We start from the raw sequence: 22,407 nt of genomic DNA, 5'->3' as shown, positions 1-22,407 counted from the left end.
TAGACTAGGAGAAGGCAGGAGAGGGATGTGTTTAGGATTTTTAACCACACCAGTGGGTGAGCTCAGCCAGATGTAACCTGAAAAAATCACTTTCAGCCATGATGGATTTTTGAGGAATGTTGCCCCCTGGGATTGGTTTTTGCCACACTTCCCAGGAAATGGTCATCACAGTGTGAAGGACACTGTCCCTGATTGGAGAACCAGGACCCCCCTGTTTTTCACCCATGAACAATGATAAAACTGGCATACCTGCTCCCGCACCTCAGATCCCTATCTGATTCCAACAAGGAAGAACTACAGAAGAAGAAGAAGGACTGCCCTGCTGGACCCCTGACCTGCACCTGGACACTGCACTTTGGAGGATTGCACCAGCTGCACACTTGGGCTTCAACACAAGAAGGACTTTGCCTGGCTTCAACTGGTTCAAGGAGGGGCTCCCTGTTTGCTACAGGTGAAAACTTGCTAACCAGAGTTCCCTGCACCAACTCCTGAAGAAACCAACCAGCTGACCACTGCCCAGTGGCCAAAAAGGAGTTGGCACCAGGTGCATTCTGGGAGTTGTAGTCCGCACCCTCAAGGAGCATCTCAGAGCTTCTGGAACCTTGGGGTGAGCTGTGGACCTCAAAAGACCCCTAAACGGACATCTGGAAGAAGATCCAGAAGTTTGGAGAACTCTGGGGAACTTTTGGAAAAAAAGCTGCATAAAGGGACCAACCCGCTGCAGCAACTCTAGCCGTCTTGCCTCAACCGTGACCCGGCTTGACTTGCAGGTTCGTCCCGGTGAAGAAAATCTCAGAAAAAGTGACTAAGTCCAAACATAGGAAGTTGACCGGGACCTCCCAGGCAGTATATCCGAAGAGGTCTCCAAGGACATCAGATCAAGATTCAGGTTTGCCCTTGGTCGAAGGATTTTCACCTCAAAAAAACAACTAAGTCCGAAGGTAAAAATCTCCACCGAGGGCTCCCGCGACGCGTATCCGAGGAAGAGTTCCAGGAGGTTGGATTGGACTGGGGACTTGGTCCCGCTGAAGAAAATCTCCAGAAAAACGACGAAGTCCTTAGGTAAACTTTTGACAGAGGCCTCCCGCGGGCTGTAGCCGAGCCGGACTCCATCGCGGTCGGCCTTAAGGTTTCACATTGCCCCGGTCGAGGTGTGACCAGATGACCAGATTGACCCTTTTTGTTTCTATGCGCTAGAAAGCATTAATTCTTTAAAAATTCATATCTCCGGTTCCCCTTATCTGATTTTATTCGTTTTGGTGTCATTTTAAAGATAGACATATAATCTATTTTTATAAATTGGTGTCGGATTTTTATTGTGTTTTGTGTTTTACTTATGTACTGTTTTGTGATTTTTAAATGCTTTACACATATGTCTCCTAAGTTAAGCCTTGTCGCTCGTTGCCAAGCTACCAAGGGTTGAGCTGGGTTTAATTTATTGAGACCTAACTGGACCTAAGTGGAGGTTAGTGGCCTATTGCTAAGTGTAGGTACTTACCTGTCCTTACCAATAACCCATTTTCCAACATTCTCCTAAGAGAAACCTGGGTCTTCTAAACTTTTTGGTTCTGAAGACCTAAGGTCAATAGGGACAAACCTGCTAAGTCAATCTGATGAAGATCCATTGCTGCTGGAGCAAGGATTCAGGATGCTCTCATGTGGTGTTCTTCCGCAGCAGCATATCCGTTTCAGTAGGACATCGTGTAGAGGCTATCTGGCCCTGTGGAGCCCTGTTTGGCTACCACTTGCAACCTTGCCTGTTGGATTAATCTTAACTTCAAAAATAGTGGCTCAGTCCGAATGTAGAAATCCTCACCGGGCAAAGGTGCCAAAGGTATCTAGCTGGTGCAAGGACCTTCATTTGGCATGCATTTGGAATTTTGTGGACCTTTTTCATACGCAGTCTGTTATATCTCCCCACTTAGCATTTTTAAGTTTCATTTCAGACACTAAATCAGAAGATTAAATTTCAATTTGAAACAAACTTGGATTCTGTATCCGATCAGTGACTGATCATGGCTAGCCTTTAATAGTGCCTTGGTCCTGGTAAAGTGAAACCAGAAGACCGAGATTTGGCTTTTGGTGGGTTTTATGCTCATTAAATTAATCTCTATTTTTAGACATTTGTGTAGGATTTTTATTGCGTTTTCAACTTTTTAACTATTTTGGTACTTCTAAATGCTTTTCACATTTTCTTAAGTTAAGCCTGTCTGCTCTGGGCTGTAGCTACCAGGCTGAGCCAGAACTTTGGGTTGTGCTTCATGCTTGACTATGCTGTGCAGCGTTCTAGAGAACAGCACAAATTACCTAAGAAGGCTACTCCTAGATTACAGTATGTGACTACAGTATGTGTCCGTTAAATCTGGGCTTTGGACATCTGATTAGTTAGTATGCTCCCTTTAGCATATGCTTTCAAGTCTGAGATTTATTAGACTTACCGAGAACTGAATGGGGCTGTGAAAAAATCATGTTCCCTCAGTGTGTGCCACACATAATTCTGTCATGGCATTGTGCCACCCTGCATGTTTTAAGTTCAATATTGCAGCATACCTGTTTGTAGAAGAATGTGTGAGCTTATGAAGTGCACTTCATTCAAAAACGATCCCCCTGTCAGTGATTAGAGTATTTATTCTTTCAGGCTTATGCCTCCACTATGCACCCCCAGATGTGCCAACACTCATGCCAACACATGGTCTCACTGTGTGCTACAAGATAATGGAGTTCTTCACATATGCTCCTGGTGAAGATCTGGTATGATATCATGAACATAGGGTCTCAGAATGGGTTTCTAGCTGGTGTATGAAGGCACTGCAGTGCAGATACATGTGTCTTTAAAGCTTCAGAAACAGTTTCCTATCTCCCATGGGCATACAAGGGTGGCTCAGAAGCCTTTTTAGGTGCCTGGTTAGCACTGAATGCTCAATTTGTGCACAGCATAAGGACTGCCCCTTTTCCTGCACTCCCCCGCCCGGGCTGCTTAAGCTGTGATGTGCCCAGGGCCCCATCCATCCCTCCCCACCTCACCCCGTCCGTGGACCCTGATCATTCCTCGTTGTTTCAAATATTACTGTAAAATTTGTGTTATTTCTAGATCATGCAGTCCTCTCTTGATATGTTGATGCATTTCAAACGTGTGTTGTCGGGTCTCAGTACAGGGATGACTGAAGGACGGTCCTTGTTTGTAGTACGTTTTGGACATAATTAGTCCTGGAATTTGAGAGTTCTCCGAAAGCGACAAACCCTGGTTGTGCTTTATGTAGTTCATGCACTAGCTGGAAGAAATTAAGGCCCATATTTATACTTTTTGACGCACAACTGCGCCAACGCAGTTGTGCGTCAAAACATTTACCACCGGCTAACGCCTTTCCAACGCACCATGCGGGCGCCTTTATTTATGGAATGACGTTAGCCGGCGCTGCGGACTGGTGTGCGTCAAAAAAAATGACTCACACCAGGCAGCGCCGGCGTCTGGGAAAATGGAGGTTGGGCGTCAAAAAATGGGGCAAGTCAGGTCTGAGGCAAAATTCAGGCCTCAACCCGATTTGCGCCATTGTTTTTGACGCACAACCTCCATTGACATGACTCCTGTCTTAGCAAAGACAGGAGTCATGCCCCCTTGCCCAATGGCCATGCCCAGGGGACTTATGTCCCCTGGGCATGGTCATTGGGCATAGTGGCATGTAGTGGGCCCCAAATCAGGCCCCCCTATGCCACAAAAAAAATACTTACCCCAACTTACCTCAACTTCCCTGGGATGGGTCCCTCCATTCTTGGGTGTCCTCCTGGGGTGGGCAAGGGTGGCAGGGGGTGTCCCTGGGGGCATGGGAGGGCACCTCTGGGCTCCTTCTGAGCCCACAGGTCCCTTAACGCCTGCCCTGACCCAGGCGTTAAAAAACGGCGCCCATCAGGCTGTGCGTCGTTCTTTAAGGTCTGCCCCCTCCTGTGCGTCAAAATGACGTCAGGGTATAAATATGGGGCACAGGCCTTAAAGTCATTTTTTGGAAGGGAACGCCTACCTTGCATATAATTAACGCAAGGCTGGTTCCCCCTTCCAAAAAATGGCGCACATGGTGGAACTTTGACGCTCGCGGCGTCGGACATCAAAGTATAAATATGGGGTAGGGTTTGCGCCGATTGTGCGTCAAAAATTTTGACGCACATTCGGCGCAAATAGAGTATAAATATGCCTCTAAGAGTTACATTTATTTGCTCCAAAAACGCAGGTGCTCAGCTCTGCACTGCGATACCCAACTGTTCAAAATATGGACCCAGAAACCACATCTCTGATGCTTTTGATTGTGTTATAATGCAGTAAAAGAGCACATGAGAGCCAACCGTGGATTGGTTTAGGAGCAGACTGCTTAAAAATACTTGTGTAAAAAATTATACTGCCATACTGAAACCCCTCGCGCTGAACATGCCAGAAGAAGAACAGAAGGAACTAAATATTCTTTCTAGTCTTTTCTGAGAAGAGGCATAAATACAGGAACACATAACAAGGCAAAACTATTCTGAATGTCCTGATAAGGGGCAGGGTGAAGAGGTCCTGCGTCCTTTACTAAAGAAAACCAAGCAGAACAGTCCCGATGCCTGCCTGAATCCACACTAGAAGAATGTATTGCTAATGAGACTAGGGGCGTTAGTCTCCTGATTGACTCCCAGGCACATTGGAGTCTCATGCTAATGTGATTATTGTAACTTTTGTTTGGTGTCTTTTTCATAGGCCTGGGCTGCTGTTGTAGCTAAATTGTTTTGAAGACCAATGAGTAAGAGAAGAACTCCTTCCACTCGTTGGAAGGACTTTTAGACCAATTGTACCCAGTTGAAATGAGTTCAAAAGGGTTAATGAAGAAGAAAATGTAGTCACTTTATAATCTCAGTGTGTAGCGCTCACGTATTACTAGAGATGCCTGACAGCTAAATGAGTTCTGGGGTATAGACAACTGCACCCTGCAGAGGAGGATCTACAGAGTAGGACTCCAGGTATCTTGACCTGGTGGAGGTTTTAAAATGCTATTGTAAAGCCTGTGACATCACCAGAGAAAAACAGTTTGCATCAAATGAGGTAAATGACAACATCCCAGCCCAAACAGCCTCTATAGACAGTCTTGACATGATGATGACGCTTAGCAAACAATCTTATTATACTACTGCACTATTTTATATTGGTTATGCATGTTTCCTCTTTTTCACGTTTGACTGCTATATGACTAGGGTATCCTTCCCACAAAGAGACTGTCTTTATTGTCACTTTTTTACATTTTTGTTTTATGTTTACCTGTTTGCAGCCAAAGGGATGAAGGGACCATTACATCCCTAAAGTCTACGTTTCATCACTCTCACTTATCTTTCTATAGATTGTTTGTAACATTGAGTTAATGCAGCTCACTAAAATTTGGCTTGGATCTATATGTTTTTTATTACATATTACACATCACATCACAAAGGCCCTTTGTCCATTTGTATCTCCTGCTTTGTAAAAGCAATCCCAGCGCCCAAGACATGTACATGTGAGCTGTGAACTTGAGGTCATGTAATTATGGTTAACTAAAATTTGAAACAAGAAAAAAGTTTAGTTTACCTTACGTTTATAGAATGTTGCATACATTTGCACAGTGAAAGTGTATTTTCATATTGTGAGTATAACGTTTCCCAACAAATTATTAACGTTCTCATTGTTGATTTGCTTTCAGGCAACCAATTCGTCACTAGAAAATGACACGATTGGTGTCTATTTTCTCTCTTCAAAACAGTTCCTAGAGAATGCATATGTTTTGGCAGTGCTTCTCTTCCTTGCACTTATATTACAAAGAACATTTTTACAAGCATCATACTATGTCACTATAGAAACTGGCATCAACCTGCGTGGTGCCTTACTGGTGAGTACCAACGGTTTATGTTTTGTTTTAGGAAAATATAAAAGCATACCTCAAACCTTTTCATACCTCTGTTTGGTAAAATAACCCTGTTAGTAAAAACATGTACATTATTCTAAAACTATGCTGTATCACAATCTCTACAACTTCATATAAATGCAAAATGCATTAATTTCATTTTATGCATACATACCTTTCACTTCTCAACTGTTAATAGCATTGTTTTATGAGAAAAGATGTGGTGTAAGTAAACAAACAGTTTCCTTTGATTCCTATAAAACCTCCAGAATGTTTCGGAATAGAAAGTTGTGTAAGTAGCTTTGTGCTGCAGACCTGAGGCTAAGCCAGAAAGCCAGTAAACTCCTTGTATTCCCAGTTAAACCTGCTTGACTCTTATTGAAGCGGTGGAATATTTGCTGCCGGGGATTGCGGGTTATCAAGGTCCAAAGGGTTTTAAAGTATTTTAAGTGCATTACTAGGACATCGTTCAAGGCCGGACTCGCGGTACCCAGCATTGGACGTTTCCTGAGAGGCTGGAAGGGTGGGGGCCATTTTTTGTTATGGGAAGGCTGGTTTTGTAGCATTGCGGCAGTTTTAAAAGCACTGCAGAGTTTCTTGTATATTCAACAACTTTTAGGCAACAATAAAAATGCCAAATTAACTCTGATGATCAATGTACCTGCTGGCGAGAGAGCAGATTTTTGTCTAGTGGCAGTTTTGACTCATCAGAGTGTACTATGCAGATCACACAATCGTATTTTATGTGTATAGCTCAAAGAGATACTGTTTTTGTCATGGAGATCCTTTTGTTATTGTGCAGTTCAAAAGTTACAATCATAATCTAGCACAGTGAGCTATGAAATGCCATCAAAGAGCTGCATGCAAACTGCATTAGTACAGGTTAGAAAGTTTTTTTTTTTTTCCCAGTCTTTGATTATCCAAACTTTTCTAAAAAAGGGGTTTGTGTGGATAGACATAAATTGTTAGTAGGCAATCCAACCCTAACCATTGTGTTACATTCTGAATCCTGGGGTTATGCTTCCCCAGACCAAGCACTCTTAAAAAATGCCTACCAGTATGGATAGCATGTGAATCCTACACCTTGTAGCCCTCTTTGTCTTATGTAAAATTTTCTATACACTGATTTACACACGTATGATTCATTGTGACGTAAAGTGCTCCAACACCCTACGCTGGTAAGAGAGGCGCTATAAAACAAACTAAATACATATGAGAGAGGGACTATGGAACGAGGAGAGGCACTGTTAGAGGGTGATAGTAAGGGAATCATTGAAGAGCCCCAACAAAGATTGCTGGATCCTGGTGGACTGTAAGGTCCTCACTTACTATGCTTTAAGGACTAATAAAATTGAGTATATATAAATATAAATGTGTTGTAGAATGCACTGTTTTTGCCATATTTTCCCAAAGTTTCTTGAGTGAGGGGTAGACTCCCCCACTGTAGTGGTCAGGCTTGCTCGGTATGCACCCTAAGGGGCCTGGTCTGACAAAATTTGCCAGGGCTGCTTTGGGTTCTCAGTCAAGCCCTGACATAATTCAAACATGTTCAGCTTTGTTTCCAGGAATGCGTAGCTCTTTTCCAGGGATGTGCAAAATGTACATAATTTGCTTTTGCATAGTTGCACACAATTCCATGCAATTAATGCAAAGTCTGCCATTTAGCACTCTATTTTAGTGTGAAATATGCCTTTGCTGCAGTTTTTCACACAAACAGAAATTTCACGCTAAAGAAAACTTGCCAAAACCCAATTGCCACAAACCTACAGACAGCTGCTCACATTCTGGTTGTTCATGTTGTTCCTGCAGTTTTGTCTCAAACAGAGGCACAATTATGCAGTGTGGAAGAATGGTGTAATTTCGGGAATTCTGTGAAATCTTCGGTCCTACATGAATTATGCCTGCATAATTTAAATTTCACCCTGGCCTACTATTTTCTTTGTATGATCACCTTTTTATCTATAAAGCCAGAGCTTTCCTGGGTGCAATACTCTGATTAAAGACCAAAGTTATTTGTTTTACTTTTCAAATTAGTTATATTAGGTGTGATCTTATTCTGACTATTGGCATAAATAAAAGAACACATGTAAGTTATGCTGTATGCCTTGAGTCTGCAATAACAAATGTGCTTTTTAGCTTGCTGGAGAGATTGTGTGTTTTCGTCTTCAATTGAAATAAAGTAGCAGTTCAAATCCAGCACAATTCTGACATTATGCAATCAAAATTCAAATTACTTAGACTAGTCTAAAAACATTATTTTTATGTTTGAACTCCTTATTAATCTAGCATCTTAGACATTTGAAGGACTGACATCAGCAGTTAGTCAACAAAGCCCTTAGAAATAACAAAGACCAGTGACCAGACACGAGGCCTCATGATTGGTCCACGTCTTTTTCTCCTGGTAATGTTGCAAAGACGTTTCTATCTATCTAAGCAACATGACTCCATCATCATGGAGGAAATTCATTTAGCTTTTCCTTAAAATATAATTATGACCTGTTACTAGGTTCTCCTTCCTTCCATATATGTGATTGTTAGACTTGGTATCCTTGGCTAGGTCTCCCCTAACATTTTGCCTCTGTTTCCCAGGTTGATATGTGCTGGACTTTGTTTTTGCAATTTTTGATACTCTGGGCACTGTACCACTGCTCTCCAGTGCTAAAGTGCAAGTGCTCCTATGTGAAATGTATGTGTAATTGGCTTTCAATGATTGACATATTTGATTTACTAGTAAGTCCCTAGTACAGTGCACTAGAGCTGCCCAGGGCCTGTAAACCAAATGCTACTAGTGGGCCTGCGGCACTAGTTGTGCCACCACATTAGTAGCCCTGTAAACATGGCTCAGACCTGCCACTGCAGTGTATGTGTGGGCAGTTTTAAACTGCCAGTTCGACTTGGCACGTGTACCCACTTGCCAGGCCTGAACCTTCCTTTTTCTTACATGTAAGGCTCCCCTAAGGTAGGCCGTAGGTTGCCCCATTGGCAGGGTGCTCTGTATGTTTAAATTAGGACATATGCTAATGTGTTTTATATGTACTGACAGTGAAATACTGCCAAATTCGGTTTTCACTGTGCAAGGTCTATCCCTCTCATAGGTTAACATGGGGGCTACCTTTAAATATTATTAAAGTGCAGATTCCCTTTGGGAGCAGATATAAATTTGGAGTTTAGGGTCTCTGAACTCACAATTTAAAAATACATCTTTTAGTAAAGTTTGTTTTTAGATTGTGTGTTTGAAAATTCCACTTTTAGAAAGTAGGCATTTTCTTGCTTTAACCGTTCTGTGACTGTATGTATGTGGATTCCCTGTCTGGGTCAGTTTGACAGTTGGGCTGTCTGCACCTCTCCTCTAGACAGTGACTCTAAGGGCGCTGGGGTGTAGCCTGCATAGCTTGATGAACCATCTGTGCTGGGAGGGAGGGAAGGAGTGGTCGCTCACACCTGAATGGACTGTGCCTGCCCTCACACAATGCAGTCTCCAACCCTCTGATGTGTGTCTGGGGCCTGGTCTGGGCAAGGCAGGATCTTACAAATAAGAGAGACTTTCCTTGGAAGTTCACCTACTTCAAATGCAGAAAGGGGTATAAGTAGTGGATCTAAAACCCCTGAAAATTAGATCACTTCTGGAATCAAGAGGAACCTCTGCCAAGGAGAAGAGCGAAGAGCTGAGGAGAAGTGCTGCCCCTGCCTGTGACTGTGCTTTGTTGGGCTATCCTGAAGTTGCTGGTTCTGCCTGTGAAAGGGGACAAAGAATGGACTTTGTTGTGCATTCCTGCTTGAGAAGAATCTCCAAGGGCTTGAACTGAGCTTGCCTCTTGTTGTTGAAGTCTCAGGGCCATCAAAGACTTCACCTGCTAGCACCTGGACTTTCTGCTGAGACTCCTGCCCTGCCAAGTGGTGCCCTATCCAGTCCCTGGTCTCTTGAAAGGTGAATCTGGCAGACAAGAACTGAAAATCCAGGCACAGAACGCAGTGCAGGGAAAATTGCAACACACCTTCTGCAATGCAACTGATAAACGACATGCCGCCAGCTAGGAGATTCTATCTAGTGTGGACAGTCCAATTATTTTTTCTGTCCACCATGAAAAACCTGATGATGAGGGACAGAAATAAAACTACTAACCCCACATCTTGGGAGAAACCTCCCAGGGATGAAAAACTAAAAATGTTAAAAGTTTGGAGGACAGCCCTCAAAACCAATAGTGGCTGTCCACCAAACATTTTGTACATTGAAGAGAACCACATTAACAATGGTTCCTCTCAACGTGCAGAGAAGACCACTGGGCTGACAATCATCCCTACCGAGAATGCACTACCATTTTTAAGGGTGGTGGAGGTTAAGTCCTTTGCTAGCCTGATAAACAATAGTCCATCATCCAGGCTATAAATAAGCCTCATCCCTACCTGACTCTGCTCTTGAGATTGTCCGAAATACTTCATAGACTCAAATTAAGACTCCTCAAATTAGTTACATTTTCACATTTCCATTAAGCCTTGCTTAGTAATATTCTTATTTGCTACACACTGAAGACATAACTAATATAAAACATTGTTTATGATGGTTGCAGCTTAATTAAAAGACTATTGTCTATGTCTTCTGGCACAAGTAGACATAATCTATGTTTGTTTCATCAAGGGGCATTGGGTGGATCAACTGCAGGATTGTACCCACCCTATCACACTTAAGCAAATTTCTGGAAATTGAAAGATTATTTTGTGTAAATTACATCTTAATTTCTTAAACAAAGGAAATATATATTCAGACATTAGTCATTTGTTTGGCAATTGTATGTTTTATCGAATGAAATACAACTAAATTCAGACTTGATTTTACTTTCATCAGTCTGCTGTGCTTTAAACTTTGCTGAGCAAAGACTGTAGGTGAATAACCACAAATAAAGATTTCTTTGACCAGCAACTTAGTATTATTTTTAGTTAACTATTTATTAATTTGAAAGTTAAAAATCTAACGTACACAGATTACCCTTGTCAATATAACACACCCTGAAATGAGCATGCTTCACAAAATGTGAACAGTCAGAGCACATTTTACCCTTAATTGCATGTTAATCAGTGTATTATATTATTCAGATTGACATTTCTTGTGTAAGGTAGCATACTTCAACATCTATGACTGTGCTATCTATCAATAAGGGCTCCACCTCTTCTTAATTAACCCTTCTATGTCTATGCCCCAAAATTCCCTCCATGGGGCCCATATCTAATCATATTTTCTGGGCCACCCCTTTCTTTATGTCCATGTTTTTAGTAATTTAGGGCCAGATGTAGCAAAGGTTTTTACCCATTCTGTGTCTATGGGAAAAAGTGTTCGTACATATGGCCCCTAGTGATTAACATTGCTCTATATTTTTCTTCCACTCCTCCAGTAAGGGGGGGGCTGTGGCTACTCCCGATTGTCGAGCTACACCCTGGCATGTTAAAATCAGGCCTAAGTTGCTCAGCAACTTTATAAACTTTGGAGGGATATCATTTCCCCCAAGGCTCCCAACATTGAGAGATTCCCATCATTTTGCAGGTGTACTCCAGGCATCCATTCTAGGCAGGTTCTTACTACCTCCTAGAAGGGCCCCATCCATGGGCAATCACAATTAAAGTTGTCCCTACCTAGCCACACTCCCTCAGACAATGTATTCTGAGTCTAGTATAGTAAATTATGAAGGATCGTAATTTGGAATAGTCTAAGTCCACCTACGGGCCACCTCTCTTTGCCACTGTAAAGCTTCCTTGTAATCCAAGTCCTCCTTTTCCCCAAGGACTACCACCCATTTGTCCCTGAGCCTGCTCAATGCGTCTGGTAAGTTGTTTGATGCCTTCACATGTATGTGTGCTATTGCCTTTCTATGTTGTGGCTCCATGAGGATGCAACATTCTAAAGGCGAGCATTTCATCAACATAGTAGCACAACCCAGGCATACATTTGCAGCCCTCCACACCTTTATCATTGCCTGTCTATCTGTCTGTATTTGGTATGAAGTTCTAATACAAAGACTCCATTGATATTATTATGCACACGGTGCATTTTCCTTGTTTGCACCAGGCACACCTTCCAAAAGCTGCACCCTGTGCAAACAAGGAGAATGTGCCATATTAAAATGAAATACATATTCACTGAAAAAGACAAAGGTTAAAGGGATGTTATAGTTAGGAAAAAGAACTAAAAAAAACATATTATAGTTAGGAAAAAGAACTTTAAAAAAACATAGAAATTCACTTAAAAATTAGAGTTAGATTTGGAATTTCCTCGCACAAATCCATAGAAACCATAGAAATTCAGGAGTAACAATAACTCATGGCCTAAGGAAACTATAACTCATACCCTTACAATGCACTGTTAATTACCCCAGATATCATAGCACTCATGATGTTTTATATCATCATTGTGATAATATCACTGCAACATTTGCAGTACAATTATTGATTAGAAAACTGTGCACGGCGGGGGCGCAAGTATTAGTTACCTTCGGGCATGCTTTATAGTTACTTGAAATAATGCTAGCTATAACAGGTGAATTTCTATGGTTTTGTACTTTCAAAATGTGAGCCTAACTATAACGTCCCTGTAACCTTTGGATTTTTAAGTCAATTCCTATGTTTTTCCTAACTGTAACATCCCTGTAACCTTTGGGTTTCAGTTAATTACAAGGTTTTATTTAACATAAAGTAATTTTAATTACTATATGTTAATCCAGCCACCAGTGTGCACGGCCACTGGCCGTATGCGGCAGAGGTTGGCCGTAGGGCCTGGCCTGCAACAAGGCCTTATAGCCAACCCCCTATAACCACTCAACCCTGCATCAACCCCCAAGTGACTCCTTGCTATGCAGTTTCCAGACATTCAACCCAAATACTTTGATGGCAAAAAGACTTAAATGTTCCATCACTAGGAATGTTTAACTTTCAAAACACTATTAAATAAACAAACTACCATGAATACTAAAATTTTAACTTTCAACTTACTGAGTGACAGTCGAAGAGCTTTACCAGTGAGCTACAAGAGACTCTGTGCCTCAAAACATAACTTTAACATTTGCAACCAAACATCATGCCAGTGTGACACTTTGAAGTTGTTGCAGGAAGGGACAATTGCAATAACAATCTCTCTTTCTCTCTTTGATCCCTTTTTGGGATCCCTTTTTTGGGACCAGCTCCCCACATTCTGTGCAACCGGCATTGCTCCTGGAAACAGGGAGATGCTTGAAATAGATTGAAAATGTATTTATAGAGATTAGCCCTGGGGAGGTGGGGGGGCTGTGAGGGGGCTGTGCAGGCTTCCTCGCATTATTTTACAAGATTTTCCCCAAGGAGGTGGCTGTCCCCGGGCCTGTGTGGGGGACAATGCAGGTCCCCCCACAAAAAGTTTACATTTAGCCCTAGGGGGGTAGCAGATCCCAGGGCTTCAGGGGGGCCAGCTGGCACATGGCATTCATATTTTTAGGTGGCCTGGGGAGATGGTAGTTTCCGGGGCTGTGGGGGGGGGCACATGCAGGCCCCCCACTTTTATTTGTAGCGATTAGCCATGGGGAGGTGGCGGTCTCCGGGACTGGGAGGGACTGTGCGGGCCCCCACATTATTTTAATGAGATTTTCCCCAGAGAGGTGGCGGTCGTTGAGGTTGCAGGGGGGCCCTGCATATATTAGTCTGTGCCCTCAGGAGGTGGCATCCCTGAGGCTTTCATAAGTGCCCAGTGTGCCCCCCTCCTATTTTTATGGTATGCCCCCGGGTCCTGGCCCACCCAGAGGAAAAAAAAATGAAAGTGAGACTGTGCTTGCTTTTCTTTAAAATTGAAGCAGAATTAATGGATTTGATGTGATTTTCACCATGATTTAAAATAAAATACTTTTAAGCCGTGCAGGGGTCCCCTTGGGGGACCCTTGCACCAAGGCTAGGGAGGTAGGGCAACAGTACCCTACCCCCTTTTCATTTTTTTTGGTTGAAGTGTTGGCAGCCAATCGGATCCTTGCAGGACAGGGGGTGGATTTGCAAAGCCTTTGCGCCTCTTCATATACAAATTAGTTTTTCCTTTAATTTCTCCTAAAGTACCAGGCAGATTTACACCAACTAACAAAAAGAGTAATCTTCGTACCAAAAGCTATCTTTCTGCCAAATGTGGTGTAATACTATTGAGTGGCTTGTGTAGTCACGTTCAAAACTCCTATGGAAATTAAAATGGGAAATACACTTTTTTTGACTTCCCATTTTTCCTTAGCCCGCTTGACAGATCACCCTGAAACTTGCCATGCACAACAAGATTCTTTAGCATACTTTGGCGGTCATTCCGACCCGGGGACCGTGGAAGCACCGCCAACAGGCTGGCGGTGCTTCCTGGGCCATTCTGACCGCGGCGGTAAAGCCGCGGTCAGAAAAGGGCAACCGGCGGTTTCCCGCCGGTTTACCCCTGGCCCAGGGAATCCTCCATGGCGGCGCTGCTTGCATCGCCGCCATGGGGATTCCGACCCCCTTCCGCCATCCTGTTCCTGGCGGTTTTTACCGCCAGGAACAGGATGGCGGGAACAGGTGTCGTGGGGCCCCTGGGGGCCCCTGCACTGCCCATGCCACTGGCATGGGCAGTGCAGGGGCCCCCTAACAGGGCCCCATAAAGATTTTCAGTGTCTGCTTTGCAGACACTGAAAATCGCGACGGGTGCCACTGCACCCGTAGCACCCCTACAACTCCGCCGGCTCCATTCGGAGCCGGCTTCATTGTTGAGGGGGGTTTCCCGCTGGGCCGGCGGGCGGCCTTCTGGCGGTCGCCCGCCGGCCCAGCGGGAAAGCCAGAATGGCCGCCGCGGTCTTTTGACTGCGGTACGGTCATTCGGCGGTTCCCTCCAGGCAGGCGGCTCCTGCCGCCCGCCGGGGTCAGAATGACCCCCTTTGTTTGGAATATTTTGTGAAGATTCATCAAACAGAGCAAACAATATAGGCAAGTCAAATATTATATATACTGTGATACTGAAAACCTTTCTGGTTTATTTTTACTGGGAAGTTGTGATATAAGCTCTGGGACCAATCCCCTACTGAATAGGGCACATATTTGTTTTAGCTGATCCCTAAATCAGAAATCCAAAGTTCTGATCATCTGTTGTAGTCTGGGTATGGTGTACTCAAGCTGAGCAATATAAAGAAAGATACAACCAACAGAGAGTGAACTTTACTCATCCCATCCTCCTTTCCAACTCTGTCTTTAATCAATGCCCTTCCTTCAACAATAGGGCAAGTTTTCATGAAATACAGGGGGCATTACTGTCTGAGACATGTCTCACATCAGAATAAGTCTGACAGTACCTCATTTACTCTGACTTGAGCCAACATCCTGTCACAGATAAATTACCCTTGTTATGAGAAATATATTGGTCCAAAACCCATTTTGTTGAAACCTGCAAACATGTGTAGCCATTCAATGGATTCAAAGGCTTTGGTTGCATCTGTAGTTTTGGAATTGGCCCTTTTTTCAGAATCTTCCACAGGTTTTTTCCTTCTGTTACTGCACCCGTTTTTGTTTGCATTAGACCTCTGTGCATGTTTTCCCTGCTAACCGGTGGTAAAGTGCTTTTGCTCTCTCCTTAAAACATGGTACAATTGATTTATTGATTGACATGGTTTGATTGGCATCCACCTGATTGGTGCATTTAATTTACTTGTAAGTCTCTAGTCTTATAACAGATAAGTACCCAGGGCCTGTACATTAAATGCTACTAGTAGGCCTGCAGCCACTAAAGTAGCCTTTTAAAACATGTCTCAGGCCTGCCACTGCAGGTCGTCGTTTTTGTTTTAAACTGTCATTTTGGTCTGGCAAAATAAACCTCTTGCCAGGACTCAACCTTCCTTTTTAATTGTTTAAAGTCACCTGAAGGTAGGCCCTAAAGTCTACGAGGGTAGGGTGCATTGAATTTAAACAGTAGGATATGTGTGTTTAGGTGCTCATGTCCACAATTCTTAAAATGTCACATTTAGAAAGCTGGCATTTTCTTGTCCTGACAATTTGGTTCTTCTGCCAGAGTCCTAGTCCCATGACTGAATGGCTCAGCTTTTGGGGGCTGTGTATTGCTTCCACATGCAAAGGGGGCTTAGGCATGGACAGATTGGGCCATCCTTGTAGGATGACTGAGAGGAGCTGTACACTTCGAAGGGCTTTGCCTCGTGCAAATACAAAGAAAGATGACACTAGGCTGCTATGTCTTTTGTCACCCCTGACAGTTTAGAGCCTTGGCAGGGAAGGACTTTCCAGAACCAGATTTGGGGGAAGGACAGGGAATTCCCCTATACAAAGGCTGGCTATAGGAATAAATATTGGACCTCCAAAGCCACTCTTCAGTACACTTATGGGCCTGTGGGTATTACAGAAGAACTACCCTGCTGCTACCAGAGGACTGCCCTGTTGCTGCCAGAGGACTGCCCTGCTGCTTGGGGACTGCTGTGCTTTCTGAAAAGGAAGAATGGACCTGCTCACCTCATTCCAGGTTAACCAGAATGACTCCATGGGTCAGTTGGCTGACCTGCTGTCTGAACTACAGGGACTCAACAAGCTCCAGAGGCCTCTTTGCAACTACCTGACTGACCTGCTGCACTGGACCTGCATGGCTCTGCAACTGGACCTGACTGAGCCCTGCTGGCCTCTGCTGGAGTGAGGTCCTGATCCCCACTTGATGCCTTCCCAGGTCTTGGACATTTGGCTGGCATCAGGCGAGGTCCCCCTAATAGGTAAGGTGACATTCTGAAGTTTTAAACTGTTTGAAGCCCCGAATGTGTCAGTTTTTCACTGAGCCTCTGATGCATGCAAGTCGACACTTCACACTACAGTGACCATCAGCAGTGACTAGCAATACTAGATTTACACTTCATGCTCCAGCAGCAACAGCCCACAGTGACTGCCAACGCAAAAGTCCAGCAACAACCTTCTGGGACACCCGATAAGCTGTGCACACTACATTGATGACAGCCTCTGCTATGTGGCCTGCTCTTTGTGCTACAGCAAAGACCATCCTCAACGCTCTCTCTGCTCCTCTTTTCCGCTTCCACTTCAAACAGAACTCTTTGTGCCAGAGTTTCAGAAGGTAACATGTTCAGCTGGATTAGCCCAGTCCCTTTAACAAGCCTATGCTCCATCACGGTTGGCCTAAACTTATGACCTTCCCCCGGTCTAGCACCACCAAATGACTGGGAGATGCACTTTGTGCTCTTATGTGGTATTTTCACTAAAAAATTCAAACTAAATATCCCCAGTTTTACTGATTGTTTTTGTGTTCTTCTGGTATCATTATTTATTGAATATAATTCACTCAATTTTTCTAAATTGGTTTGGAATATTTTGTGTTGTATTTTCACTTTATTACTGTGTGTGTACTGTTTAAAAAGTAAGTTAAGCCGGACTATTATGTGCAAAGTTACCAGAGGGATAAGCAAATGTTAATTTAGTGATTTATTTTGGTTCACCCTGAGAAGGTTGTTGTCTGAGTGGGACTTCCATCTACTGTAACCATTAACCCAGTTTCTTACATAAAGACATTACTACTGCAAGTTCTGCAGTATTTTCAGTGTATTCAGTACAACCATTTAGAAGCCTCAGATTCAGCTTCATTATCCATTTTTTAAGTACGAACTCCAGTTGGTCAGAGAATACACATTCCTGCACAACTTTGCTCAGGACAGGGAATTTGCAAGTATATTAAGCTCTGCATTTGATATGGGCCTTTATGATGAACATTCATTTTTGGGTTTCCCCTGTTTTTGTATTATCACTGCAGTAGCTAAATGCCTATTTCTTTCGGTGGCATTGGCCGCAGCTGAGTTAATTTGCTAGCTTTTATATTAAATCTGTTTATTTGTAAACCATTCAGTCTGGGGCTTTTTCAAATGGCAGCTAATTTGTTGCATAGTTAACTGTGTATAGTTCTTTCTCTTCTTTAGCAATTCTGGAAGTTACAAGTCTGGAAAGTGGCAGGTCAGACACAACTCTCCCAATCCACTAAAACTATGCTTTTATTGTGAAACGTACCTTGACTGAGAATATTTGCTGAAAGTGCAGGCTATGTTGGTGTTGTCCTTGGCTATTTCACTGACATTTCTACCTTGGTGGCCTTATGTATCCTGGTCTTTTGGTCTTTTCTAGAGCTGGGTGCCTGAAGTTTCTTCCCCACAGATTACTTCCTTATAATCTTCCAAATTCACTGATCCTCTAGGAAATATTTTAATGTGATCTAGTATAATTTGTCAGCCACTGATTTGTCCTGTAATATCCATGTGGACGTCCACCATCCATGAATGGCAGTCGGTCCTGGGGCTGTTCTCTCTCCATATAGGAGTGTGAGCAGACACTCCCCTGGTCAAAAACCTGGTGTTCATATATATATATATATATATATATATATATATATATATATATATACATACATGTACAGATGGATAATGAGTATTCCATACAATAAGATAATCAATCTGGGAAGAATGCTTTATTACATCCTGGGTAGTATGTGAATTGTCTAGTGCTAGGGTGTTGAGTCCTCCAAATGTCCTCTAGTCCTAGAGTTCAGAAGATCCTCTGTAAACAGGTGTCAACACATTTTCTTTTGGTCTGTGATCTATCAACACTCTCTAACAGCACCATGCAAACTGCCACTTACCAACTCCATGCTCCCTGGCACTTGTACCATGAAAAGGCTGATATTATCCATTACATTTCACATTTCATAAACCAAGCCTTTCCCCATTCCATGTACCCCATATGATTGTGTAGCAACACTGATGTTCCCTTCAGATATTTTCTGATATGAACAGTGTTGAGCCCTTTCCATGATTGCTACTTCCCTGGAATTTGATATAAAGCCCATGTGTTCCATTAAAGTGTAGCTTACCTGTCCCAGCACTCTACAGTATGTGTTCCTGAGATGCATCTCGTATAGGAAGGTGATATAGGCTCAATGCCCTTTCAACATTTGCATCACCACTCCTTTTTAGGTCGAGCGTCAGCGTTCGACCTGCTGTATACTTTTAAGCATACTATAGAGTGAGTTCCAGCATTTTCATTTGTTAGTTGTAGTGTCCTTCAAAAATCCTTGCTTGCTAGTGGTCAGTTCTGCCTCTTTGTCCTGCCTTTTTTCATTTTGGGAGCAGCACAAAGTACTGTGTAATTACGCTATGTTCTGTTTATCTCTTCTGTAAGATACCTTTTTTAGCATTTGCCTGTTTCACTTCAACACTGTGGGTGCTTGTTCAGTCCCTCCTCCCCACCACCTCCATTTGCAAACATAATAAAACAGAGGGGGGCTTTTCCAGGGCAAGCTTGCTCTCCCCTCACTGTTTTTTTATGTTGTGTAAACATGATTTCGTTTCTCGTGCTTATTTTTTAAAGGTCACAAAACATGACCCATGTGTTTTTGCGAGTTGAGCTCTACAGCTTATTGTTTTCTTCCCTGTGTTCGCTGATCGGCGCAACGGGTCTCGCATTTGCTCGAGTTAGAGCTATTAGCGTTGTAAACTCCTAACTGGACTTTTCTTGCCACACAAATTAAAAGAAAAAAAACGCAGCGCGATTGCGCTGGGGTTTACATAGTGCGATCGCGCTGCGTTTTTCTTTTCATTTGTGTGGCAAGAAATGTCCGGTTAGGAGTTTCCAAAGCTAATAGCAACGGGTCTCGCATTTGCTCGAGTTAGAGCTATTAGCATTGTAGACTCCTAACTGGACTTTTCTTGCCACACAAATCAAAAGACGATCGCGCTGTGTTTTTTTTTTCCGTTTGTGTGGCAAGAAAAGTCCGGTTAGGAGTTTACAAAGCTAATAGCAACCGGCCTCACATTTGCTTGAGTTACAGCTATTAGCGTTGTAAACTCCTAACTGGACTTTTCTTGCCACACAAATGAAAAGAAAAAAAAAACGCATTGCGATCGCGTGTGGCAAGAGAAGTCCGATTAGGAGTTTACAAAGCTAATAGCTCTAACTCGAGCAAATGCGAGACCAGTTGCTTTGAAAATTCTTGTTTACCTTGCAGCCTAATCTGCTGACATTCCAGGAGACAATATTTAGATGCTGTCAGATGTGACAACAATGTTACTAACTTATCCACCGCCTATCTGCCACCCTCCAGACTGATTATCAACCCCTCCTGCAACTCCATGGACAATCAAGTGGCAATAAAATTAGCAAACCTCTTAACAAACCTCTGCTACCACAGATAAAAGGCTCCCACTTTGACTTTGTACATTCATTGTGAAGTCAGGGAAGGGAAGTTGAGAAGTTTTGATTTCTCATACTCTGTGGGACCCAGTCATCTGGCCACCTGTAGGAGGACATCTTCATAGTAAAACTCCCTGGCTATTATAACTATGTGTCACACATGGGAAGGGAAGGGTGGCAATTGGTCAACCAGCATGGCTGAAATGGCAGAGAAGTCTTCACTGTTCATCCCTGACCCCCTCATTGCAGCACTTCACTCTCCATTTTCTTCCTCCTTTCGGAGTTGCAAGGATAATTAGGGAAAACTCTGAAAATACCTGTTTATTTGTCACGTCCCTCCAAACCTCCACTCTCCCCTTTCAGCTTTCCATCAGTTTGCTACTGCTTTGCAGCTTGTTTCAATTGCTTCCTTTGTTGACTGCACTATGTATACCCCAGTCAGCCAGCCTTTGAAGCAGATAGGCTTGGAAGGACCTACATGATTATAAGGGGATATGAAGTAGAGGAACAAGCTGACACAGATTCACTGCCCCAACCACTTTGTCGCAGCCTTTCACTTCCCCCAGGGGGCTCCTTCCCGATTGTCTATTCCTTTGCCTTTCCCCCAGCCAATGTTGCCTCCCAGGGACTGGAGGGGTGAAGGCGGGGTGAACCTGAAGCGCCAGCTACTCTATTGTGCTCTGCTGGACTTCTGCTCCTCTCCCAGCTTTGTCTTCCACCCAGTCAACCACCTCTCATATATCTCCCCAGTTGAAGTGGGAAGGGTAGTGCTGCAGGCTTTCCAATCAGCTGTCTCTTGTCAACCCTTTGCTGACATTATCAGGGTGATGATGATCCATTCCCCAAGTGTTGCCACCCATTTAAGCACTAGTGTTTGGATCTTTGTGAGGGTATTTTGAGGACAGGGCCTCACCACAGAGAGCTCTTCTAGATTTCAGCCTTCTTGCTCAGTCGCTGATCATGCCCCAGCAACTTAGTATCCTTGAATTATGCTTATTTTACTTATTTGTTGCTTTTATGCAACTGATTGTATTGATTTCTAGCTGTAACATTCGAGAATTTATTGTTTTTCCTTATATATTACCACAGCTTTATTTATCAAATACAATACCGTTTTTATTAATAATTTGTATTCTTGAGGAAGCACTATATGATTTCACTATATGAGTGTTACAGAACGTTATGTTCATGATGATCATTTTATTCTCTACAATGTCTGATTGATTAAAACTGTCAAACATTGATTTCAGGCGATGATATATAATAAGATCCTGAAACTTTCTACATCGAACATGTCCATGGGAGAGATGACATTGGGCCAGATCAACAACCTGGTTGCAATAGAAACAAATCAACTGATGTGGTTCTTGTTTCTTTGCCCCAATCTGTGGGCAATGCCTGTTCAGGTATAGCATCAAATTAAGGGTTCCTTTTTTTAAACCGTAATTAAAAGCCAGAAGAAATCTATCTACAGTTATGTGAGGCTGACAAGGGACCAGCATTGATAATGAATCACTTTGAAATGTTTGCAAAGCCATGCTTGGAAATTATTGTTGTACTGATGTGTAAAGATTAGCCCAAATCAATTGCAAGCCCCACAAGACTTAAATTAGGCCTTCACTATGAGACAATTTTCAACCAGGTATTTCAATTAGATGTTGTTTTACACAGTACATTGCATCTGTGCTGTTAAAATCCCACCTACCTACCCAATTTAGGCCTTAATTTTGAGTGCCTCATTACATTTCCACCACCATGCAAAACTATGTTTCAACAGAACTTGGACGTATGGTACGTCTGAAAAATCAGAAAGATTTTTTTACCCATTTCGGCAAGTTAATCTGTCAAAATGTACTGAGAGACAAAGACCATGTTAATAAGGAGATGTAGATATTGGAGCGGTATGCACCAAAAAGTGCCAGTTATGCCCTTTTTGAGGCCAAAACACGTAATGCCATATGAATCGCATCCAATATATAAGGGAATGCACGGTATTTTTATTCATTAGATGTGATAAATAATGCCACAATAATGAAGAAATGTTGATTGAATACTACGTTCTTGGGAAGCGATAGTGAGACAAAAAGGTGAACGTTTTCTCTTGCCATTCTATTAAAAAAAGATCAATAATTTAAAAAGTGTTTTGATGCTCTCTCTACTATTCTCTTCTTTATCTCCTAATGTACCCATATTGTTTATATTCTAGGTAAAACCCATGATAGCAGTTCAAAAACTAGACAGATCTGTCAAGGAAGAAGAAGTCTGATTAAATTCACATTTTAGATATAACATTAAAGCAGTAAAATGTAATTTCTGGACTTTGCTG

The 22,407-nt window shown here is 42.9% G+C and overlaps 1 protein-coding gene across 4 annotated transcripts in view; it reads left to right on the top strand.

Moving 5' to 3' along the window:
- Positions 1–22,407, top strand: part of ABCC9 (ATP binding cassette subfamily C member 9) — an 843,291-nt gene that overhangs the window by 145,751 nt on the left and 675,133 nt on the right. For all 4 annotated transcript variants that reach the window (XM_069228541.1, XM_069228540.1, XM_069228543.1 and 1 more), the window contains exons 8-9: positions 5,694–5,879; positions 21,332–21,487. In XM_069228541.1, the coding sequence (XP_069084642.1) occupies positions 5,694–5,879; positions 21,332–21,487 (342 nt within the window). The remainder of the gene's footprint in view (positions 1–5,693; positions 5,880–21,331; positions 21,488–22,407) is intronic.

Source organism: Pleurodeles waltl, chromosome 4_1 (genome assembly GCF_031143425.1).
Source record: "Pleurodeles waltl isolate 20211129_DDA chromosome 4_1, aPleWal1.hap1.20221129, whole genome shotgun sequence".
In the NCBI taxonomy this organism is placed as follows: Eukaryota; Metazoa; Chordata; class Amphibia; order Caudata; family Salamandridae; genus Pleurodeles; species Pleurodeles waltl.
This window is presented reverse-complemented; position numbering and strand designations above follow the sequence as displayed.